Source organism: Myotis daubentonii, chromosome 15, assembly GCF_963259705.1.
Source record: "Myotis daubentonii chromosome 15, mMyoDau2.1, whole genome shotgun sequence".
Taxonomy (NCBI): Eukaryota; Metazoa; Chordata; class Mammalia; order Chiroptera; family Vespertilionidae; genus Myotis; species Myotis daubentonii.
In genome coordinates, this window is record NC_081854.1 from 42587786 (window position 1) to 42613192 (window position 25407).

At 42.0% G+C, this 25407-nt stretch overlaps 2 protein-coding genes, 1 long non-coding RNA gene and 1 other non-coding gene across 9 annotated transcripts in view; 1 reads left to right on the top strand and 3 right to left on the bottom strand.

The window, feature by feature from the left end:
• The window catches only part of AP1G1 (adaptor related protein complex 1 subunit gamma 1), an 85734-nt gene extending 84643 nt beyond the window's left edge, over positions 1-1091 (bottom strand). Inside the window, exon 1 of one of the 2 annotated variants that reach the window (XM_059667508.1) lies at positions 673-1091. The gene's annotated coding sequence lies outside the window, so the exon portion shown is untranslated. Of the gene's footprint in view, positions 1-15; positions 132-672 lie in introns of those variants that run through there. The other variant, XM_059667509.1, reaches the window with a different exon arrangement.
• Positions 11-13398, top strand: LOC132217389 (uncharacterized). The gene is made up of 3 exons (XR_009448886.1): positions 11-151; positions 12520-12582; positions 12676-13398. It is a non-coding gene; the product is annotated as an uncharacterized LOC132217389 (long non-coding RNA).
• On the bottom strand, positions 8814-24602 carry LOC132217386 (IST1 homolog). Of its 5 annotated transcripts, XM_059667548.1 has the most exons (10): positions 24583-24602; positions 24063-24101; positions 22842-22954; positions 20546-20726; positions 19957-20044; positions 19208-19291; positions 16904-17014; positions 14144-14335; positions 9901-9943; positions 8816-9436 (listed from the first exon to the last, which is right to left on the bottom strand). In XM_059667548.1, exons 3-10 carry the CDS (start codon positions 22927-22929, stop codon positions 9246-9248), a joined length of 978 nt encoding a protein of 325 aa, XP_059523531.1. In that variant the 5' UTR covers positions 22930-22954; positions 24063-24101; positions 24583-24602; the 3' UTR covers positions 8816-9245. The 5 variants fall into 5 exon arrangements, with proteins under 5 accessions (XP_059523530.1, XP_059523529.1, XP_059523533.1 ...); XM_059667546.1 differs by lacking the exon at positions 24583-24602 and having other exon boundaries at positions 8815-9436; positions 22842-23242; XM_059667547.1 differs by lacking the exons at positions 19208-19291; positions 24583-24602 and having other exon boundaries at positions 8814-9436; positions 22842-23242.
• LOC132217672 (small nucleolar RNA SNORA66) lies at positions 13104-13232 on the bottom strand. Its single transcript, XR_009448950.1, has one exon. It is a non-coding gene; the product is annotated as a small nucleolar RNA SNORA66 (small nucleolar RNA).
• Positions 24603-25407: the final 805 nt, after the last annotated feature.

The window sequence follows — 25407 nt, forward strand, 5'->3', positions numbered from 1 at the left end:
CGACGGATCTCCTACTTACACCAAAGCCGAACAGGGAAACAGAATCAACCGCCCCGACGCTTTCAGGCGGTCGGGAAGATCGGGAGAATTATTAGAAACTGGCGTCGGCAGGATCGGGAGAGAGAGAGAGGGGTAAGCAGTACACTGGAAGGTGAGTTTACACACACGCACGCACAACGGAAAATTAGGAAAGAAGTTGGTCGCAAGATTAGGAGGAGGCGAGGCCGACGTCCGCTTCTGAGAGGACTCCTGGCACTGCAGGTGCAGACAGCAATTAACTGAGCATGTGGAGATGCCGAAGAGTTCTACGGAAGACCTGACTCGGGTGCAAGATACAAAAATGTGGATACGTGGCTCCCCGAATGAACCCTCAAAGAAGGGTCGCAGCCCGACCCAGTCAATGGGTCCAAGGAGGCGGGCACCGGCCGGGCAACTCCACCGCGCGGAACGCAGTCGTGCGCACAGCCTCCCGGTCCGGGGCCTCGGGGTCCGCAAGCAAGAAGTCGGAGCAGCCCCTGGGGCTCCGGGCCCCCTCCTGGCCCAGCCTCTCTGTCCTCGCTTCTCACCCCCCACAGCCTGGGACCGGAGCCCTGGGAAGCTTCCGGCCGAGCGCTCCCGGCAGGCGTGAGGCAAAAGCAGCAAAATGCTCTTAGCGCTGTGAGTGACACTCACCGGCCCGAAACCTCGAATGAAACCAGCAGCTCCGGGGGCGGCGGCAGCAGTGGCAGCAGGAACCGAACATCCAAAATGGCGGCTCCCTCGGCCACACCACCGCTACGGCGGGCGGAGGGATCCTTAGGAGGAAGAGAGTGTTTCACTAAGTTCGCACCCTACCGCAAAAACCTCGGTCCCTATCTTCCTCTCCCTGTCGACTCCGCGTCCTCTGACGGCAACTTCTCGGGCCCCCCCCTCTCCTGTTCTCCAAGAAAACTCGGACCCTGCCGAGGACTATTTGCCAAGGAGGAGGTGACTGCTCCTGGCAGAGCGACGCAGAGCGTAGCAAGGGTCGGGGCTGTCACTGATGACGCGAGACGCTGCTGCCGAGTCACGGCTGCGAAGAGTCTGAGCGAGAAAGATCCGGCTGACCCTGGAGCCGACGGACATTGGTTCCGCTTGGGTGGGACGGGGCGGGGCGGGGCCACCAGGAAGCGGCCCGGCCACCTGAAGGGGGCGGGGCTAGCAAGGTAGCCTGGGAAGGGGAGAAGCGGAGCAGGTGGGGCCCCAGAGCGCTGAGCCGGGCTGAGCCGGTCCTAATGCACGAGATTCCCAAACTCTTTCCTCTCACCTTTGAAACCTTTCTCTTTAGGTTCAAGTCAGGAACGTGCTCCAAGGGGTCTTGGATTCTGTGGTTTTATGGTATCCTTGCAACATGTTATTTTTAATAATTAGAGGATGACAGAGGAATGGCTTCCAAGGCCAGTTATCATCGCAACCTGCATGGGACGAGTTGTTTAAACTCTTATAGGGCCTCAATTTCCTCATATGTCAAAAGAGCTAAAATCCTTGCAGAATGGGCTTTCGGACTGACTTCATGAACTAATGACCTGAGCCAAAGACAGTCTAACTAACCAGACCGTTACTGGCTTGATAAATAATTACTAACACCTGATAACAAATATTTTCCGTGTGAACGGCAAGACAGCCATGATGTCTTGGCCCATTTAAAGGAAAGGTGACCTACCTAAACGAAAATCCTTCAGGTGTATTGGCAATGAAGTACCCGCCAAAGCAAATAAAGTACAGTACCTGGTTAGATGCCAGGGAGAACGACATAACCGCCAATCTGGAGTTTAGGACCGGTCATAGCCAGGAGTGTGCGCCTCTTTCCTTAGCCGCGCTCATTCAGGAATGTCGAAAGGTTTTACAGAAATTGAACTGAGTACAATTTTGTTCTTGCACTTGCTGGGGCATGCCAAGTGGCTGGGGGCGGGGAGGAGGGGGGGAGAGAGGCCAAGGACATAATAATAGTAATTATTTTTTATTATTAAATATTGATATCACACACTGCTTATAAAAGCGTTTTCATATGTATACTATAACTTGACCTCCCAACAATCTGAGTCAGACTAGATAAGCATATATAACTTAGTTTTACAAACAAGACTGACGCTCAGAGAAACTGACATGCTGACTCTCCCTCTCCCTTCCCTCTTGGGGTTCTGTATACCGTGCCACCTTGCAAATTAGAAAAGGGCACCTGCTCCGGCTGCTGTGGGTGGCTGCTGTGGTTGGGTGTTATCCTGTGGACCAAAAGGTTGCTGGTTCGATTTCCAGTCAGGGCACATACCCAGGTAGGGGGCGTGCAGGAGGCTGCCCATCCATGTTTCTCTCTATCTCTCCCTCTCCTCTCTTCTCTAAAAATCAATTTTTAAAAAAAATCTTTTCTTTTTAAAGCTACACACCCACCCACACCCACAGGCAGGGTAGAATCCACCAAGGGCAATGGTTTGGGGAGCAGAATGCTTATGGAATTCAGTCGCCTCATACCCACTCCATGCACTAATATACAGTGCAACTCTGGATCACAAAGCTAGTAAATACGTACAGTTGTACAGCTGACCGTCGGTACCCTACGGTTCCTCACAGGAGGATTCAACCAACCACGACTGGAAAATAGGTGGGAATAAAAATGTTATGTTGTTGCTGATGTGTACTATGTAGTCAGGCCTACAATGGTTGACTCTGTAACTAAATATGTACAACTTTTTGTCATTATTCCCTAAACAATCCATCATGACAGCTAGTTATATAGCATTTACATGGTATTAGGTATTATAAGTAATCTAGAGATGATTTAACCCATAAGGAAGGATATGCATAGATTATAGGCAATTACTATGCTATTTTATATAAGGGATTTTAGCATCCTTGGATTTTGGTATCCATGGGGGCCCTGGGACCAATCCCCCACAGATACTGAGGGCTGACTGGTATTAGTGTAAAATTAGAAGACCATAATTATGTCTTGACGTCATTTCCTCTGAGGTATAGCTATGCATGAACACATGCTAAAATACTACAGTTTGAGACTCCCATAAAAGTAAGGAGTTTGCAGGTTGCAAAGCAGTTAAAGTATTCCATTTGCAAGGTCACAAAAATTTGCTTAGAAGTCAAATTTAAATGTTTACCATTGGGAACCACCAAAGAACAGTTAAACCATCTTATTAAGAAAGAGGAAGGAGCTTTTTTCTACCATTCCAAATGGAAGATAATTAAAGAGAAAGGGCAGACATTATAAAATGTAAACCTCTTCATGTATTTTTTTAACATATTTATCTTTATAATTACCAAATTCCTCCTTTAATGCAGCTGAAACTGAAAGCAATTGACCAAATATATAGCATAGTCATCATTATCCTGGGATCTTTAGTTTCTGAGGTTAGCAGTTGAAATTTTGGAAGATTTACTCCCCACCTACTCAAACATAATTCCTAATTTCAGGTAAATTTCAAATAAATTACAGCACATCAATGAAATGGAATACTATGCAGCCAATAAAAATGAAGCTATAGCCCTAACTGGTTTGGCTCAGTGGATAGAGCATCGGCCGGCAGACTGAAGGGTCCCAGGTTCGATTCCAGTCAAGGGCATGTACCTTGGTTGCAGGCACATCCCCAGTGGGGAGTGTGCAGGAGGCAGCTGATGGATGTTTCTCTCTCATCGATGTTTCTAACTCTCTATCCCTCTCCCCTCCTCTCTGTAAAAAATCAATAAAATATTTTTTTTAAAAAAATGAAGCTATAGCTCTAACGTTATCATGAACTGACAGATACAGATTTTTTAAAACATATTACAAAATGGAATAAATGAGCTTATAAAAAGTGCCTACTACTGTATATACATAGGAAGAATAAAATATAAAAATGGTCATCTTTGGAGAATAGGATTTAGAGGATTTTTACTTTATTATGTTTTGTTGTTGCAAAGAGTATACTGTGTTTTTATTTTTTTAAATAAGACTTTTTACATTTTGGGGGAAAAGTCCTTGTAAGATAATGCAGTTTTACAGGTCTAAATGCTTAAGGAGATTTTTGTTTTTTAAACAGCAACAGCCTAAAAAAAAAAAAATTTTTTTTAAACAAACCAACAAAAATAAATAAGAAACAACAGCCTGAAAGAATGAAACAAATTTCCAGGGAGAGATAATGGTTAGGAGAAAAAATCAGTATTTTTATGGTTTTGTTTATTATTGATACCTGTACATTATAATTTAACAAATAATAACAAGCAACAAAAACAAAACTTTAGTTTTTGGCCAAGAGTCAGACCACTTTAATGCCAGTCCTGGCTGAGTGTAACTCACTTTGTGCCCTGAGTAAGGTGCTTACCATCTCTGGGCTTATTTCCTCAGCTAGCCAATATTTATTTATGACTAGTCCTATAGCATAGTAATTAAAAGTGTTGGTTTCTGGTGTAGATTTTTAGGGTTTAAAACTCTGCTCTTCTTCTCTTTATTGTGTGACTTACAGCAAGTTACTTAACATATCTGAGCCCTTCTGAACCCTCCGTGTACCCATCTGTAAATGGAGTTAATAGTAGCATTGGCATCTGAAGGCTGTTGTGATAATTAAATGAGCTGATACACTTGAATTACTTAGAAGGGCTCAGTAAATACTCGATCTCTTTAGGATAAATATTATCATCCCCAGTTTAGACATGAGAAAACAGAAGCTCAGAGAAATTAAATGATTTGTCACACCTACATGCAGCAGAGACCAGACTCCAGTCTAGACCTTTCAACTTTGAATATACCTTTTGGCCTATGTAGTAACCATTCAGCAAACATGCTGCCCTGACTCTTTCCACTACACCACATGTTCTGTGGGTACAGAGTCTATAATGGACATTTCAAAAGAGACTGTCCCTACTCTCCAGATAATGATGATCTCATTGAAGAATACTAGATTTTTTAAAAATCCTCAAATACAAAACAAAGTCAATGATATTATTACTCAGTAGATAAATCCTAGTTCCAAAAAAAAAAAAAAAAAAAAAAAAGCAGAAAGGTGAGAAATCAATGACTAGGAGCCAGAGCAGTGGAAAAGGACTTTTGAGAGACATGACAAGCAGTTGGAATATGCTATGCGGTACTGGAGGGGGGTAGGGGGACCCTTAAATGGCTGAGTATCATCAACGGAAGCCATTTGACCTTTACAGCTGATGAGGAAAGCCCTCCCTGCAGAAATATGGTCTTTCACAGGGAACTCCTCCTACTCTCCATGTGCCAGAAACTTCAGCCAAGAAAGGAGAGTGAAGAGGCGACACAACCCTGTAGGAAATGCAGGGGCATAAGTCCAAGAGGCAGTTCCACTGGCCTGTTTTGTTATGGTCTGAATCGCCTGAAGCTCTAAATAAGCCTGAAAGTCAGAGAGAAATGAGTCGCTCTGTTGTGTATGTAACGCTCTTGCAAATGGGATTTTTACAGTTATTTTTAGCATGGTGCCTAATCGCAATTTCTCCTGGCCTGAGAAAAGGGTTGAGGAATTAATCCTTCAGTTATGACAAAAGCCAGAAGTGAAGTAAAAAATTAAAATGCCGCCCTGGCCGGTTTTGCTCAGTGGATAGAGCATCGGCCTGCAGACTGAAGAGTTCCAGGTTCGATTCCAGTCAAGGGCATGTACCTTGGTTGCTGGCACATCCCCAGGAGGAGGTGTGCAGAAGGCAGCTGATCGATGTTTCTCTCTTATCGATGTTTCAAACTCTCTATCCCTCTCCTTTCCTCTCTATAAAAAATCAATAAAATATTTTAAAAAATTCTAAAAATTAAAATGCCATACACTCTTTGACCTCCTACCAAGAACATTAGGAGATCTACTACATGTTCCTTCAGAGTAAAGGCCAAAACCCAGAGGATATCAGGCTCAACCAGTCACTTTCTTTGCTTCAGAGATATTTTAAAAGAGGCAGCCCAAAGTGCCACCTGAGATGTTTTGCATGATATGCATGTTATATTTGCATGTGGAGTAGTTAGACTTTGTTTGTAAATGAGGCTGTAAATGAGTCTGTATGATCCTGAAAGGGTCATAAATTGCTTTTGTTCTCCTCTTTAAAAATTTTTATTGATTGATTTTAAAGATAAAGAGAGGAAGGAAGAGAGAGAAACATTAATTTGTTGTTCCACTTATTTACACATTCATTGGTTCATTCTTGTATATGCTCTGACCAGGGATTGAACCCTTAACCTTGGGGTATCAGGGAAAACGCTCTAACCAACTGAGCTACCCGGCCAGGGCCAGTTTTGTTTTCCTTTAGGTGCAGAGCCCCATCCTTGTTTCTTTAAAATAGTCAATCCGGCAAGTTGCTTTAAAATTAGCCTGGGAAGTCCAAAAAGTGTCAGGACAGGTTACTAACTGGGGCAGCCAATTCCTGGTACCCGGTTCAGACAACAACAAACTGCTTCTCCACCAAGCCCCTCACCTGTGCCAGAGGATGAGCTATATGATTCCAACCGGTGCCAGGGTGAGGCGTTCACTCCTATGCGTTTACTAGGAGAGGCAGCCAGCTTGCTGTGCAGGTCAGTCCCTGGCCTTGGATTTCAAAGATCCTTCCAAACCGGTCAGGGCCGACCCAGTACTCTTTGAATAAACTTGTTTTTTATCAGAGAGGAAAATCCTAGAATGAAACATTCAAGACAAAACTTATTTTTTAAAAGAGAGAATATGGCTTCAGGTATCGCTCCTTTCGCATGCAAAAGGGGCAATGTAAACTCTCCCGGGCATATAACCTAGGATCCTGAAATGAAGATTCTGCATCACCAATAATCGCATTAAAAAATTAATTTATCTTTTTTTTTCTTTTTCTTTTGAGATTTGATGATTGTTCTTATGTATTTGTTCCTCTTAGAAAAGTCTCATTTTTTATTGGAATCGGACTTAGAGGTAGAAGCTCTCAGAGAGGACTCGGGGCAAATCTTTTCTTTGGCCTCCTTCATTCTCTTCAGCCTTCCTGTGGCCTCTTCCTTCTTTTTCTTAGGATGTTGTCTCTGCAGAGCAACACGCTGACATTTGTGTTGCAGGACACTGGGAGTCACGAGACACTGAATCTTGGGTGCTTTGATCTGAGGTTTCTTTCCTCCTCCTCCTCCTCCTCCTTCTTCTTCTTCAATATGTTTTTTTAATTGATTTTTTTAGAAAGAGAAGAAAGGGAGAGGGAAAGAGAGAAACATCCATGAAAGAGAACCATCGATTGGCTGCCTCCTGCACGCCCTCCACTGAGGATCGAGCCCACAACCCAAGCATGTGCTCTGACCAGAATGGAACCCTCCACCTCTCAGTGCATGGGTCGATGTTCCACCAACTGAGCCACACTGGCCAGGGCCTTACCCTCTTTGTTTAGGGGCTGTCTCTCAACATATAGGCGGACATCATCTTCTTTAGAGTTTGAAAAGTTTCTGGATTCTTATGGGCCCCAGGCGACATGAGATCAGGAACATCTTTCTCCCCTTTTTAAAACAATGACCAAGTTGAGAACACTGAGTTTGGCATCTGCAGCGTAGCCCTGAACAGATCTGCACTTTCTCTCTCCAGTCCTCCTGGGTCTATAACAGGAACACCCCTTAGCAGCAGACAGACACAGCCGTGGGTCAAGACACCCTGCTTCCTGGGGAAACCTGGTTTGTCATTCCCACCACTGCTTTGAATCACACAACCCTTTCATTCTTCACCCAGAGCATCAGCAGCAACTTCTTTCTTTTTATTTTATTTTAATTTTTAAATATTTTTTTATTGATTTCAGAGAGGAAGGGAGAGGGAGAGAGAGAGAGAAACATCAACGTTGAGAGAGAATCATGGATCGGCTGCCTCCTGCACACCCCACACTGGGGACTGAGCCTACCACCCGGGCATGTGCCCTGACCCAGAATTGAACCGTGACCTCCTGGTTCACAGGTCAACACTCAACTAACAAGCCTCTCCAGCCGGGCAGCAGCAACCTCTGTGGCCATACGCTTCTCATAAAAGGTACGACGTTCGCGTTCATCATCCACTTCCATGAGTTTCTGGCAGCCAGTGGCTGGGAAAGAGAGAGATGTTCAGCTTCTTCCTGAAGCAGCCAACCTTGGCATTTTTCTAAGAACCTAAAACTGCTCTAAAAAACAGTCTCTTGCAGAAACCTGTTTGGCTCAGTGGATGGAGCATCGGCCTGCGGACTGAAGGGTCCCAGGTTTGATTCCGGTCAAGGGCATGTACCTGGGTTGTGGGCACATCCCCAGTAGGGAGTGTGCAGGAGGCAGCTGAATTGATGTTTCTCTCTCATTGATGTTTCTAACTCTCTGTCTCTCTCCCCTCCTCTCTGTGGAAAATCAATAAAATATATTATAAATAAATACATAAATAAATAACAGTCTCTTGAAAAGAAAAACAAATGAACAAAAAATACCAGTTACACAAGAAACAAACAAAAATATAATTAATTTTGCCATCTTGTTTTCTCAGCTTCTCCTTTACCCAGTCTCATAGAATCATTAATATATAGTCCAATAGAACTTAGCAGGGAATAAAAACTAGAAAGAAAATTAATGTTTATTGAGAACCAACTGAGTGCTTAAATGCTTTACATACGTTATTTCTTTTAATTGTCATTATTTCCCCCATTTTATAGATGAGGAAAAGAAAGCTTACAGCTAGTAAGTGTCAGATTCAAAATTTTAACCGAGGCATACAGGATTCCACTGATTTCCAGAAAACCCTTTTCTTATTCACTCTTAGTGTTTGCACATTCCTTGGATACTCTTTTTTTTTTTTTTTCAAAGACACGCATTCCTCTAGTTCTTTAGCTCTCTCATGCACATCTGACAAGAGAAGGTATCATTTACCAAAAGTCTTGTTTACAGCTAGTAAGTACAGGGATGAGATTTAAATACACACCCTTCTGCCTCCCTGGGAAAAACAATAATTACGTGAGAAATAAGAATCTCAGAGAAAATGAAAGTTTATTGGCTATAATTAATAAAATTCTGTAGGTCAGGAATCTTCATCTAAGAATTACAGAATTTTAAGGAACAAAATTATAGAATCTTAGCACTCCATAGAATTTTAGAATTTTAAGAAACAGAAATAATTATATGATTATATGTATATGCACACAGAGACATACACACACATTATTACAGACAGAGAACCATAGAATTTAAGGAATGGAAGAAATTGTAAATGAGAAAACTTCAGACCCACACATCGGTGGCCCTATTAAAATTTGTGCCCAAGGGTTCTAATTCCCAGGCAAGTACTCAATCCAGGATTAAGGAATTATGTGGTTTTCTTCAGCATTTCAAGTCTCCGGTCAAGATCCGCAAAGTCAATTTCCTCAGAGTCATAAGGGTCAATGGAAAGACTTGCTTGAGGTTTTACATCAGGCAAATCAGGCAGCATAAAGTTATCAAAACCAATCTTGGTTCTTGATGCTGGCTTTGGGGAAGTTTGAGGGTTGAATCCCGGACCTGTTCATTTCAAAAAATGTAATTAAAAGTCACAACAATATGTCCCCCAGAATGAAATCCCAGCCTCAAAGACAGTAGGCTATTAATGTTTTTGAAAAAACAGCATATAATAGGCTGGAAAACTAGACAATTCTCCCAACAGGGAAATGGTGGTAATGGTTACACTGTGTTGGCAATCTTCTTCAAGGGCAATTGGAATTCTTTTTAAAGGCACAATTTTTCAAAACATGTGACAAGATGATCTAGTACAGTAGCGGTTTTAAAACTTTATCTGTATTAAAGATCTGTTTGAGATCCATATCCACTTTGAAAATTGTTAACTATTATCAGGGAACATTCTGTACTCCGGGTAAATCACTAATAAACTTCTCTCACCCATGGAGGAATGACAGTCTTATAACAACTGAAATAGCTTCCATGACTATCAAGCAATTACAACTACTACCGGGATTCCTTATACTTACCAGGAACCAGTGTAGGATGCAAATCATTCTTAAAGGAGTCATTCTGAAAGAAAAGAAAGATCACTGGGAAGCAACTGGTTTGAGTTCCAAAGACATATTTTGTTCATAGTAAGCCTTCAATAACTATTTCTTAAAATTAACTTTTTTTTTTTAATTAAATCTTTATTGTTCAGATTATTACATTTGTTCCTTTTTTTTCCCCCCATAACTCCCCTCCTCCCAGTTCCCGCCCCACCCTCCGCCCTCACTCCCCACCCACTGTCCTCATCCATAGGTGCACGATTTTTGTCCAGTCTCTTCCCACATCTCCCACACCCCTTTCCCCCCCAAGAATAGTCAGTCCATTCCCTTTCTATGTCCCTGATTCTATTATAATCAACAGTTTATTCTGTTCATCAGATTATTTATTCACTTGATTCTTAGATTCACTTGTTGATAGATGCATATTTGTTGTTCATAATTTGTATCTTTACCTTTTTCTTCCTCTTCCTCTTCTTAAAGGATGCCTTTCAGCATTTCATATAATCCTGGTTTGGTGGTGATGAACTCCTTTAGCTTTTCCTTATCTGTGAAGCTCTTTATCTGACCTTCAATTCTGAATGATAGCTTTGCTGGATAAAGTAATCTTGGTTGTAGGTTCTTGGTATTCATCACTTTGAATATTTCTTGCCACTCCCATCTGGCCTGCAAAGTTTTTGTTGAGAAATCAGCTGACAGTCGTATGGGTATTCCCTTGTAGGTAACTGAGTTTCTTTCTCTTGCTGTTTTTAATATTCTCTCTTTATCTTCTGCTCTTGGCATTTTAATTATGATGTGTCTTGGTGTGGTCCTCTTTGGATTCCTTTTGTTTGGGGTTCTCTGCGCTTCTTGGACCTGTAAGTCCATTTCTTTCACCAGGTGGGGGAAGTTTTCTGTCATTATTTCTTCAAATAGGTTTTCAATATCTTGCTCTCTCTCATCTTCTGGCACCCCTATAATTCTGATGTTGGTACGCTTGAAGCTGTCCCAGAGGCTCCTTACACTATCCTCGCATTTTTGGATTCTTTTTTCATTTTGCTTTTCCGGTTGGATGTTTTTTGCTTCCTCGCATTTCAAATCATTGACTTGATTCTTGCGCTCCTCTGGTCTGCTGTCGGGCGTCTGTATAATATTCGTTATTTCAGTCCGTGTGTGCTTAATTTCTAGTTGGTTCCCCAATATAAGATCGAGGGTCTTATTAGTTTTCGTGTAGATCTCATTAAGTTTATCGGCAGCTTCTAAACAGTTCTTGAGAGACCTTAAAAGTGTGGTTCTGAACTCTATTTCTTCCATTGACAATTTTGTCCTGTTTCTTTGTCTCCGCATTTTGTTATGCTTCCTTGGTGCACCCCCTAGTGGTCTTTGTTCGCAGTCTTATAGATAAATCTTGATTGTTGTAGCTAATTCCCGGGAGGGTTTGACCTCCAGGCCAAGTGGCTATGAGAAGCAGCTGTGTCAGCAGTGAGAGAACTTCTGTCCTCTAGGGAGGTGCTAATCTAGCCTTTGCCTGAGGCTATCCGGCAAATGCCTCTGTGCAGGGCTTGGGCGGGGTGGGTCGCACAGGATCAACAGGGTGGGCCGGAGAGAGCAGTTATGGCGGCTCTCAGTCCTGTCCCAAGGGGCTCTGCCTCTCTGAGCCCCAGCACCCGCTGCAAAGCTGGGAGAGAAAGCTGCACTCACTCTGACCGAAGCCAGACAGTCCCGCTTCTCCCGTTTGAGTCTGGGTCCCTAAAGACTCGCCCGGATCTGGTGCTCAGAGTCTGTGACTCCCTCCCGATTGAAAACAACAACCGCGCCCTCGGCCGCCAGCCCGCTCCGCGCACTCCGCACCTCAGAATTTGACTTCAGCACTGCGCCTCCTCTGAGTGTCTGTATGCGTTTCTCTTTCCTCCTAGTTGTAGGACTTCCACTCAGCCAGCGTTCCTGTGGTTCTGGGTGATGTCCCTTCCGTTTTTTGGTTTCACTTTTGAAGTAGTTGTTCAAAGCAGCAAACTCCGGCGTTAACCTATGCCGCCATCTTGGTTCTCTCTCTTAAAATTAACTTGAGTGAACTTTATCACAATCACGCTGCCTTCTTGTGTGAGGCAAAGTGTACGGATGCCTTCTGGAAATCAGCCTTAGGAGTGACTATGGTTTTTGCTCCTTCTGTCACCTGTGGCCTCATACAAGAACGGGGAAGTCTTTTATCTTCCAGTCTAGAAATGCTGCTTGTGAAGAATGATTCAGTTTAATAAAATCAGAGGATTCTTTCTCCAACAAATAAATAGCACCAAAAAAAAAAAAAAAGTAGAGGTGGGAAAAAGGAAGTATTAGAGATTAAAGAATTAAAGAGACATATCAACTGAACATAATGTGTGGATGTTTTTAGGTCTTGATTTCAACAAAATAACTGTAAAAATGCATTTTTGAGGCAATCAGAGAAATTTAATATGGGTTGAGTATTATATGATATTAAGGAATTGTTTTTCAATGTGTTAGCTTTCATAATGACATTGTTTTATATTATAAAAACAAAGGGTTCATGTTAGAAATATATATTGAAGTATTTACAGGTAAAATTATGTAATGCCTAGTATTTGCTTTAAATTCCTTCTCTCTTAGGAAGAAATAGGTAGATGAAATAAGAGCAGCAGAATGTTGATAACTGTGGAAAATGAGTGATGAGTACGCAAAAATTCAGTATATTGTTCTCTCTAATTATGAATATGTTTAAATTTTCCATAGAGTTTTCTTCTTCCTTTTTTTTTTTTTTTACAGAAATGTTATTCTTAAAAATACAGCTAAAGAGGACAGAGCTGCCCTAGCTGGTTTGGCTCACTGGATAGAGCATCGGCCTGGGGACTGAAGGGTCCCAGGGGCATGTACCTTGGTTGCAGACACATCCCCAGTAGGGGATGTGCGGGAGGCAGCTGATCGATGCTTCTCTCTCATCGATGTTTCTAGCACTCTATCCCTCTCCCTTCCTCTCTGTAAAAAAGCAATAAAATATATATTTTTTTTTAAAAAAAAGAGGACAGAGCTGGGTTTGATTTGTGATAAGATTTCAATACATGCACTTATTATTTTAGGCTAATTTTCCCAACCCCCAACTTTTGTGACACTGCCCTATTACCACACAGTGCCAAAAATCAAATAAACACATTAGTACAATATTTGGAATCATTATTAGCCGTATCTGGCAGTTACACTGTCCTAGGATAGAATGAACCACCTCAGTAGCTTCTGAGGCTAATACATTTCTATCACCACAATTACTTTAGCAAACCTGGTTGCCTTCATTTCTGCAACATCATGCAGAGTTAGTGATTCTTCTTTTTATTCTTAAATCAGAGGACTTGTGCCCTGGGTGGTGTTGCCAAGTGGTTAGGCCCACAAACCGAAGGGTTGCAGGTTCGATCCCCAGTTGAGGCTTGTGTGAGAGGCAACCAATCCATGTGTCTCTCTCACATGGATGTTTCTCTCTCTCTCTCTCTCTCTCTCTCTCTCTCTCTCTCTCTCTCTCTCCCCTCCCCCCTCCCTTCCTCACTCCCTCCCACTCTTTCTAAAACTCAAAGGAAAAAATATTCTTGGGTGAGGTTTAACACACACACACACACACACACACACACACACACACCCAGAGGACTTGCACTCCAAAAGTAGAAGCTGAACAATACACAAGGTGTTAATTCAGACAAATAATTTCAACAAGGAGTTTATGCCTAAAATTTAAAAACTCAAAAACAGCTCCATGGGGCCAGATATGAATAATAAAACACTTTCTTTTTACTTCACCCTGAAGGAACAAAGAGGGAAGAAAATTAATGCCTGTGGCTCTTTATTTTTTTATGTATTTGACTTCTCTAAATTTGTATATACACCCAGTTATGAGATTTTTATCCTATTTTCATGAGAGTAAACTGTTTTCACTACATATAAATTGAATACATCTCATCTGAAATTCGAGTCTAAATCACTGTACATGAAAGACTCTCACATTTGTCGAGCTCATACAAATGTTCTTTGCAGTCTATACCGTGGTATTTTCCAGAGGTTGATGAAAGGCTGTATGTGGCCCTATTTTCTCATGAATTTCAGCACAAAAGCACATTAAATATAAGCTAAATAATTGCCTTAAAAAAAAAACTCACAAAGATCATTTTACCACTCAAAAGGCCCATTTAGAAATATATGCTAGCAGTACTGACAGTTTCATTTCAGATTCAGGTTCCTTAGCCGTACTGACCTGTCTTCCAGGAGGAAGGGACGAGAAACCAGGGACCGGGGACCGCACAGGTAAAGGCTCTGGCGCAGATATTGGTGATGCCCAAACTGGTTCACCAGGTCCTGCTGCAGTTCCCGCTCCGCCGCCGTCAGGGGCGCCTTGCTTGTCCGCCTCGGTAAATCCAACGCTAACCAGGTCTGCCGGGGCTTCCGCCTGAAGCAAGGGGGCGAGAATAATATCGGGTCCTCGATTTATTACACATTCGTTTATTGCATCCCTACTACAGGCCAAACTCCTTGGAAAACCCTGGGGAAGAAACAGTGAGCAAAGAGACATGGCTCCTGCCCTCAGGAAACAGAATCTAGTGTAAGGCAGGGACAGTGAACAGCAACCTCGGGCTTTCTGGCAGACACGCTTCTCCTTTCCCTCTGTTTCAATGACTGTGTTGGGAGTACCTACGGGGTCAGACACTGTGGCCCACCAGTGATGCAGAGCTAAGCATAAACGTGCATCCTGCCGAAACCGGTTTGGCTCAGTGGATAGAGCGTCAGCCTGCGGACTGAAAGGTCCCAGGTTCGATTCCAGTCAAGGGCATGTACCTGGGTTGCGGGCACATCCCCAGTAGATGTGCAGGAGGCAGCTGATCGATGTTTCTCTCATCGATGTTTCTAACTCTCTATCTCTCTCCCTTCCTCTCTGTAAAAAAAATCAAAAAATATTTTAAAAAAAAAACAACAACAAAAAAACATGCATCCTGATGTCTACGAGAAAGTGTAGCAAATCTTATCAGGGGTAAACTCTTATAAGCCAGGCACAGTTCTGGGGATGCCACGATGAACGCAACAGACGAACGTCCCTGCCCTCCTGGAGCTGATGATATTCCAGTGGGAGAGACAGATAATAAACAAGATCACTAAGTGTGTTAGATAAAGACAGGAGTGATAGAGAAAAAATATAAAAGAGGGGAGAGGGAAGAGGTGGACATTTTAGAGAAGGTAGCTAATAAGGGCCTCACACTGAGAGTGGGTGTGGGCAGCCTCTTCAGGCCTAGGAAAGCCATTGTTTATTATTCTAAGTGAAAGAAAAAGCCACTGGGTGGGGAAGGGGGCGGGATTGAAAAGCAGAGGTGTGACATCATCTGACTTGGGTACTAACCAGATCTCTGAAGGCTGTATTGAACATCCATTAATGAGGAAGAGGAGTAGAGAAGCAGGAAAATCAGTTAAGAGCCTCTTGCAATCATCCAGGCAGGGAATAGGTTAGTGCAGGTTAGCCCAGGTTACTGTCAGTGGAGATGGTGAGAGGGGCAGGATGCTGCCTATATTTAGAAGGTAGAATAACCAGGACTTGCTGAAGATTGGTTGGGGGTTAGCAGTTGAGAGAAAGCGGGGAGTCAAGAGATATCGAGATTTTTTTGCCCTAGCCTAGAATCCCCATGCACTGTAGAATGAATGGGCTCTTGGAAGGGATAAGTCTTACCCGGTAAGAACACATGTTAAGTTTGAGATGCCTCTGAACTATTCAAGTAAAGGTATTTATATCAAGAAAGTGGGTGGATATATGAGGATGGAGTTCATACCAGCCTAGAGGCCTTAGCTAGTGATATACCAGTATGACTAGAAGTCCTCACCATGAAGATGGTATTGAAAACCAGGATGTTAGATAAAATCACCCAGAGAGTAGGGAAGAGAGAGAAGAGGTCCAAGGCTGAGCCCTCGGGCACATCTCTACTACCATTTCATGTAGCGTTTACTTGTTCACAGTCCCTTTTGGTATTATCTATATTTTTAAAATGTGTCATTTTTTTTAAAAAACAACAACAACAACATATAACTCTTTGAAAGAGAAAAAAAAATGGGTAAAAGAGTCGCTATCAGGAAACCATCAGGAGCAAAGCATCAGAAAAGACAAGCGTGTCCTTTAACCACAACCCAACATGATGCATGCTGCTCATCCGTTGGAAGGCAGCACGGTGGGAACACAGAGGCCGGAACAGTCTTCCCTGTGGCTTCATGCCTGCACTAAGCACACGTTTAGTACTTGAGGACAAGGTTATCCTTTATAACAGGGGTCCTCAAACTTTTTAAACAGGGGCCAGTTCACTGTCCCTCAGACCGTTGGAGGGCCGGACTATAGTTTAAAAAAAAAACTATGAACAAATTCCTATGCACACTGCACATACCTTATTTTGAAGTAAAAAAACAAAACGGGAACAAATACAATATTTGTATTTGCATGTGGCCCGCGGGCCGTAGTTTGAGGACCCCTGCTTTATAAAGTTACCACAGACAATTTTATCAATGGCTAAAATAAGTCACTTCCCATATGAGGTGATTTGAGAGGCATTAGGGAGAAATCCCTCTGGCCTTAAAACAGTCCATGACCACCTTGTGGAAGCTTAAGCCACTTTCTGTGATAATAATGATGATGATAAAAAGCAAAATTTGATTACATCTGTGATGGTCGAGGCATTGCATTTAAATCCCTTGTACGTATTAGCGCATTTGATCATCTCGACAAGCTTATGAGATTTGTTAATAACCATTAACTCTTATTACCTCTCTTCTATTGTTAACAACTTAGAAGGGTCATCTGACGGTTACCAGAAGTCAAACTCTGTTAGGAAAAGTATGTGGGCAGAGAAAAGGTAAAAATTTCACCTGATTTACAATCCTGACAGCTACCCCGAGAGCCACATTCATAAGTAGAAAAAAAAAAATCTTCCAGTGCACAATAAAAACCTCAGCTTTAAATCAATCCTCCCTTCTTGAAAGTACTCACCATGATGGTTGCCTTGGATTTATATGGCACATTATAGTTCTTAGCAATTTCTATCAGATACTGTTCCACTAAAACCTGGGGTAGACTGTTCACATTTAATTTACACATTAGCTGCAAAATAAAGAACATAACAAGAGTTGGTCACACACACACACACACGCACTTACAAAATAAGAAACAAAACAAGTTTAGGTGATTTTTCACCTCTGCATCATTGCTCTTCATCTTTCTGGTCACTGTTATTTAAGATGTATGATTTTAAAAAGAAATATAACTTAGCGCCCTGGCCGAAGTGGCTCAATTGGCTAGAGCATCTTCCCGTGCAAAGAAGAGTCTAGGGTTTGATTCCCGGTCAGGGCATGTACCCAGGTTGTGGGTTCAATCCCCTGTCGGAGCGCATATGGGAAGCAACTGGTAGATGTTTCTCTCTCACATCAATGTCAATGTTTCTCTCTCACATCTCTCTCCCTCTCCCTTCCTCCTTCTCTATAATCATGGAAAACCATATCCTCGGGTGAGGATTTTTTTTAAAAAAGATATATAATTTAGCAACAACAAGGAGGGGTCCTCCTTATAAGACAGCCCTTTCCTGGGGTGAAGGAACCTCAAACCAAGTAGAATAAGAGAAAAAAAATAGACATAAAAATATTGTGAATCAAGAATTCTGATTTTATGACAAGTATTTGAATTATGTCAGAGGTAATATTCACCATACACAACAACCAGTACAGCAAGATACTAAGGAATCAGAATGGGTACCCTGAGTGATGAGAATGTCCAACAGCCTGAAACAACTACTTCAGCCAGGTGCCTGTGTCCAGCTGAATGTCAGTCCCGAATTATGTAAGATGTTCAAAATTTGAAACATAAGTTTCAATAACTTCTTTTGTATTATTAGGCCAGTTGCATTTAGGAAAACAAATGTTTTCTTAATAAAGAATCAGCCCAGGTGGTATAGCTCAGTGGTTGAGCATCAACCTATGAACTAGGAAGTCATGGGTTCAATTCCTGGTCAGGACACATGCCCAGATTTCAGGGCTCGATCCCCCCTAGGGGGCGTGCAGGAGGCAGCCGATCAATGATTCTCTCATCATTGATGTTTCTATCTCTCTCCTCCCGTCTCTGAAGTCAATAAAAATATATTTTAAAAAATAAAGAATCATCTCAGTTTTATTGACTCTAGTTTTTGTTTTGTTTTTCATCCTCACCTGAGGAGGGAGGATATTTTTTTCCATTAATTTTTAGAGAGAGTGGAAGGAAAGGGGAAGGAGGGAAGAGAGCGAGAAACATTGAAGTGAGAGAGACACATCGATTATTTGCCTGCCTCACGCTCCCCAGGGATTGAATATGCAACTGAGGTACGTGCCCTTAACTGGGAATTGAACCCAAGATACTTCGGTATGCAGGTCGACACTCTAACCACTGAGTCAAAACTGGCCAGGGCTACTCTAATTTTTCTTAATTGAGGTAACATTGGTTACTAACATTATATAAGTTTCAGGTGTAGAACATTATAAATCAACTAGAAGCCCGGTGCACGAAATTTGTGCTGGGGGGAGGGGGTGAGGAGGGGGTCCCTCAGCCCGGCCTGCACCCTCTCCAATCTGGAACCCCTCGGGGTATGTCCGACTGCCGGTTTAGGCCCCAGGGATCAGGCCTAAACGGGCAGATGGACATCCCTCTCCCAATCTGGGACTGCTGACTCCTAACCCCTCTGCCTGCCTGCCTGCCAGCCTGATCGCCCCTAACTGCCTCTGCCTGCTGGCCTGATTGTCCCTAACCACCTCTGCCTTGGCCCTCAGCCTAAGCCGCAGTCTGGCCTCCCTCTGCTAGAGGCGACCTGGCTAATCAGGGGAAGGCGCCACCCCCATCACCTCACTGCTGCTGCCACTGGTGGCCACCATGGCTGCCTGAGCCTCAGGCCAGCCCTAGGCAGCGGCAGCCACCATTCGCAGCTTGCCTGAGCCTCAGGCAGCCGCTGTGGCTTTGTCCGGAAGGACATCCACCCTAATTAGCAATTACCCTTTTATTAGTATAGATATCTGTATACATTATAGGGTGCTGACCACCAAAAATCTAGTTCCTATCTATCACCATATATTTGACCCCATTTAAAAGATCTGAGTCCCCCCGCAAAAAAATCTGAGTTCCCTAATCCAAGATCTTTATCCAAGTTCCTCTGCCTCCAATGCAAAAATTACTTCTATTATTCTTTCACTCTGCACAGAATTATGTGTTCTGAGTTTGCTCAGCTTTTCCCAGACTTCTTGGTCTAGAAAAATGTGCCTCTGGAAGTGGTACTACCCGAGAGCTGACAGTTCCAATCTCAGTGGTTCGACACAGCTGACCATACTCCTGGCTGTACTTTGCACACAGCTGATCAGATACCTGCAGCAAACCATCACCAAGAAAGAAAGAAAGGCAAAATGCATCAAGTTATGGCAGATTTGCTTTAGATAAAGAACAACCAAAAGAGCAAAAACCACTTTCATGTTACCTCCCTGGAATGATGTTCTTTTAGCATCAAACAACATTAACAAAATAAGCACTTTGCATCCTAGCCAGCTTGGATAGAGCATCAGCCTGTGGACCAAAGGGTCCCGAGTTCGATTTCGGTTAAGGGTGCAGGAGGCATCCAATCGATGTATTTCTCTCACATAATATTTCTCTCTATCTTTCCCTCTCTCTGAAAATCAATGAAAAAAATACCCTCAGGTGAGGATTTTAAAAAATAACAAAGGCAAATAAGCACTTTGCTTTGCTTTTAAGTATCTGATAAACCTCTAATTCTAAACACCGTATAAATTATGACACCCTTTCCCCCATAAAAGAAACTTAATCTCAAGTTTTATTTTTTTAGGCAAGGTTTCCCCCCCCCCCACATTGTCATTAAAAACAGTATTTATTTTTCACTTGAAGACTAACAGAAGAAAATACTTTTGGACGGGGTTATTCTTTAAGAGAAGATAGGATTCCCCAAGTCTAAATGAGTAACATTAGTGATACTCTCACTTACAATCACGGCACATGTAGTTAAAACTCATCAAACTTACTATTTTCAGCTCAGGCACCTCTGACTGGAGTCGAGGAGCTGCCCAGATTAGTGTAGACACAGATTCAGCCAGACCCGAATCCAGTTCCCTAAGCAAAGCACAAAATCATGAAACTCGGGGCTTTCTGCTTCCCTCTTTCACTGCTTCAAAGGTAGTCCATGGACAAAGTTCAAAATATAATGTTATAATAAAATTTTTAAACTGAAATTAGAATATGGACTTCTATGTACAGATAGGTATGTAAAAGTATATAACACACATACTTGTGTTTATACGCACATACATACATATAAATATACATACATAAACTGAAAGGAAATATACCAAAATCAAATCCTCATTCCAGATTTGGTGATCATGGATTCTTTTTGGCTGTATTTTCCAACTTTTCTACTACAAGTTTATATTATATTTTTACAGCTTGGGGGGGAGGGGAAGGACATCTATTTGATTTATTTTTAAATGGCTCTTTGGACTGACATATGCTTTTCAAGCAGAGACAAAGTCCCAAAAAGTTAGAGCCATAGCGGGCAGGAGGCCTTATCACTCCTTTGAGCCTGAGAAACAATGCCAGTTCCATAGGTCTCACTTTGTGGCCTGGATCAAGCTAAACCGGGCCAGCAGCAGGTTACAATACAGCTCCAGGATCTCCATGGCTTCCACGAGGTAGTCTTCCCGTATAATGTGTTCCACTCGGATTCGAGCTCGTTCATCTTTTCCAGCAGCCAGATGGTCAGCGACCTCCTTCCTTGCTTTCTGGGCCTGCTCGGCTGCAGCATAAAGCACACACTTAGAAAAATAAATGTGTTTCAGATAAATGCTAAGCTGCTGTTACACCCATCCTAATATCAACAAACATTTATTGTGTGTCCAGGTTATAGTTTGTGTTACAAATAGAACCCTGGAAGGTCAAAATTATTCTCTCCTTTAAAAAAAAGAATCAATTTAGCCCGGCTGTTGTGGCTCAGTGGTTGAGCTTTCATGTTGGATTCCCGGTCAGGGCACATGCTCGGGTTGCGGGCTCGATCCCCGGTGGGAGGTGTGCCAGGAAACAGCCGATCAATGATTCTCTCTCATCATTGATGTCTCTATCTCTCTCTCCTTCTCCTTTCCTCTCTGGAAATCAATAAAAACATTTTTTTAAAAAGAAATCAATTTAGATAGACAGGGCTAATTTGCTTTATTTATCTCAAATCACTCAGGTACTTCTTGTTTAAATTTCTTCATTTGTAAGAAGAGTATAAAACTTATCTGGATAATAATATGTATCACTGGATTATCAGGATAAATAAAAGAATATGTGAGCATGCATTTTAAAATTCACAAGTTCTAGGGATATCATTAATGTTATCTTCATCGTTCATGGTAACAAAAGGGGAACCACTGGATTTGGCTAAATTTCATTTATTTGGGGTCTTTAAAAAGTTCAAATGTGCAGTAGCTTTTTCAAATATCAACTTTCCTTAGGCCCCTATTACCTAAATAATGCCCAAACACCTGCTGCCAAGATTTGGCTAAGTAATGCCTAGAAATCAATTTGAAAGTTTGAGTAGCTACTACCTCTCTACCAATAAATTATACAGGGTGCTCTAAAAAATGTATATACACTTTGACAGCTGATAGCTCAATTTTGAAATGAAATGTATTTTAATAAACACAGTCCTTATACTTATTCAATACATTTTTTGGGACTCCCTAGATTTGTGGGGGCACTCAGAAAACTGCATTTATATGCAATACTTATTTCACCGGAATCCGCCTCATAATCAGAGATCATCAGTTTTTCTATTTATCGAGGGTTAACCACTCATGTGACCCACTGGAATGAGGAGAGAGCAAAAGGCAACAGAAAATAGTAGTAAGTTGGACTTAAAGTAGAAGATTTTTTTTAAAAAAAGATGATAACACGTATTGCATGAGTGTAATGCTACTTGAGCTGTCACCTGATAGAAGAAAATGCATGGGTGGTGGTGTGTGGGGGTGATATTTGAAAAAGGATAAGGAATCCTTTCCAGAAAAATGTGCCTTGGAGTTCAAACTTCATAGCTACTGCACATTTGAAAAAGTTTGACTAGATAAAGTTCTCTGCCTTGGTGGAGAGGAGTCCAGTAATCAGGATATTGTTTTACATTTTAAACCTTTAGAAACATATTTTAAAAATTAAACTTTTTTCCAGAGGCATGGGTGCATAGAACAGACTGACAGATCTCAGAGGGGAGGGGAGGGAAGAGATTAACCAAAGAACATACATGCATAGCCCATGGACACAGGCAATATTGTGGTGAAGACCTGGGGAGGGGGGAGGGGGGACTGGGTAAGGGGAAAAAGGGGGAGGGAGGGAGACATCTGTAATACTGTCAACAATAAATTTTAAAAATGTAAACTTTTCATTTTGAGATCATTGTAGAGTCACTTGAAGTTTGTAAGAAGTAATACAGAGAGACCCTGGGTACACGTGACTGAGTTTTCCCCAGTGATAACATCTTGCAAAACCAAGACAGCGATATTGATACAATCAAGATACAGAGCTGACACTGGAAATTTTTAAATGATTTGATCACTGCAATAATCATTCCCACATTCACCCCAGTCAGAAACATAATTTTAACTCCAAAGTTGGTATTTCCCTTTCTCCTAAGCTACAAGGGCCCTTCCTTTGCCTCTGTAACATGTCTCCTGAGTCCATTTCTTCTACACTTCTATAGCTCACTTCTACCTCTGTGACTTTCTAAATAAACTTTCTCTTACAGTTTGAAAACAAATAAATTCCAAAGTCAGATACTAAGGTGTTAGGAGGTATATCAGCCGGCGCACTGGAGTTGAGGGGAGATTGCACAGTGATCGGAGAGGCAGCTGGCTGCTGGCCTGCCTGGAGTATTACTCACTTTTCTTTCTTTCCAGGAGTTTTAGGCGATTGACAACCAGTTGCAAGTTGACCCGAAGGCGATCAGCTTTGAAGACAGAGCCGAACATGATTTCACCACAAGGCACAGCAACTCTGAGCAAGTTTCCCAGAGAAAGAGAAAGTTTATCAGTGTCATGGGAGCTCCAGTTTCTCAACATCCACTTTATTCATTCAACAAGTCCCATGGAATGAATTCCTGACTGCTCGGTAATGGCCTGGCTACACTTGCTTCTCCGTGGACCCATTCCACACACATGACTCTTGCCATTCAAATAGGGGTTACGTTTCCTCCAATTTATTCCAGTCGTCAGTGTTTTTTTCTGAAACTTTTGAGAGTTCTGCAGGAAGTTTCTGACAAACATGCAAGTCTTTGGCAAGTGTCTAAGGAAGCAGACAACAAAGTGTGATTCCCCTCCCCACAGGACATATTACTCACTTATGGAGAAATTGTAAGTTCTTCTTCTAAATAAAATATTAATGAATTTGAAAGGGAAATCCCCATAGGAAGAGATCACATAGCATTAAAAGCACATGGGAATGAGGACATAGAATTGTTCAGAGAAGTAGGTAAAACACAAGCTTAAACATTGCACGTTTCCATATTTGGACATCTAATGCCAGGCACCAACATGTTCCTAGGGAAAGCTAAAATCCGCTCAGTATCTCAATAATTTCAATACATGCTGGAGGCTAGTTGTTGTCTTCTGCCACTGGCATGCGAAGTGGAATCTCCTTTCCTAACATGACACCTGTACATGCTAAATCATACAAGCAGGAAGATGCGACAGTATGAAAAATGTCACCTCCTCCCCTTGTTATGACACACATGGTTTCCCAAGTTACAAGCACTTCTCTCTGGTTTGATCCCTTAACATCAAAAAACAAAAAACAAAACACCAAAAATAAAACCAAACTGGGATAATGGTCTGAGCTTTCCATGCCTGTGGTACAGGTCTAGAAAAACCACAAAGAGGAAACAGGCAACACGGAGAGCTGGTTTGAAACTCCTGCCTGCTCAGGGAGAAGAACCAGCCTGGCAGGGTTTTGTCGTTATTTTCCTACCAACAGGGTAGCTTAGGCTCTCCCATCACACAAATTCAATCTGCACACATCGCAGGAATTCAATGTGAAGCTAGGGGAAGCGAAGAGGTGGAAAAAACATTGCAGTTTAATTTCTCCAGTCCCCAGATATCCCAAATACCTTTAAAAATCTCCTTTCAGTTCATCAGTTCTTTAAACTCTGTGGGGGAAGAAAAAAAAAAACAAACTTGGTGAAATAAAACGAAAGACTCTCAGATGAGATTGAGAACAGATAGCAAACAGGTTAACTAGGTAAGAGTACAAATGAGGAAATGGGAGCAAAGGAACTAGCAAGGAAGGTCTCCCGGTGTGGGATATCTTTGCGAAATTTCATTCAACAACTATCTATTGAGCCAGTTACAGTGTTTAAGACCCCAGGTTTACTTAATAGAAATAACTTACATAAAGAATTATCCAGATATCAGAGAAAAATAATACAGATTTTTCGAGAGATAAGGTAACTTTTGGTTATTTGGTTATTTCAGTGTCTTAAGTCTAAAAACTATGTTAGTTTACTTATCACTACTATTCCTGTTAAACGGACACTATGGAGCTTCCTACCATCCAATGTACGACCAAAGAAATCAGGATTGCTTGGAGTAAAGAATTCTAAAACAGGATACAGCAGAGAGATGACCCACCCTTTTGCGACTGCAGCACCAAACCAGGAAATCACCTGTGTTTCACCAATCAGAACATCCTGTTTTTTTAACCAGACATGCCTTTGCACCACGTAATTGTAATTAATGGCTGGTAGTCAAAAACATTTTTTTTGCTTGCGTCTACCCGTGTCTGCTCTTTCAACTTGTCTGAAAAACAGACCTCGGAGTGTGTATCTTGATCTGGGAAAAATGAGTTACCCTTGAATACACCTGGATGGTTCAAGGAGGTCTGTTTTATAATCTTAATGCCAGTTTAGTGAGCTAAGCAATGAACCTAGAAACCAGAATGCCAGCTAGTGCTAAAATAGAATCACTGAGTGACCACAGGACTTCCTTCTTGGCCAAACTGAGGGAGATGACTATCATGAATAATATTAATATTCATGAAGCAAAGCCCTCTGATTTAGATGGCTACACATCAGTAGCTTCACTATGTTTTACCCATGGGTGCAAGGTGTGTGTGTGTGTGTGTATGTGTGTGTGTGTGTATGTGTGTGTGTGTTTGTGTGTTCAGTTCAATAATTTTGATGATTCTTTGTCCCCATCAAGGTGAGGAAATATTGAAATTGAGATCTAAGGATTCCCTTGAAAGAATCTTAAAGGTCATACACTTATTTGTATTTCTTTATTTTTATTTTAACTTATTTTAATATTTGTAAGGTAATATTTTCATTAAAAATCCAAAGAATAACATAAGTTCCTTTTGTTCCTTTCGGCCACCATCCAATTCCACTTTCCTCTCCCAAAATAACCAGCTTAGCTAGTTGTTACACATCCTTCCACTCCTTTTCTATACAGATACCT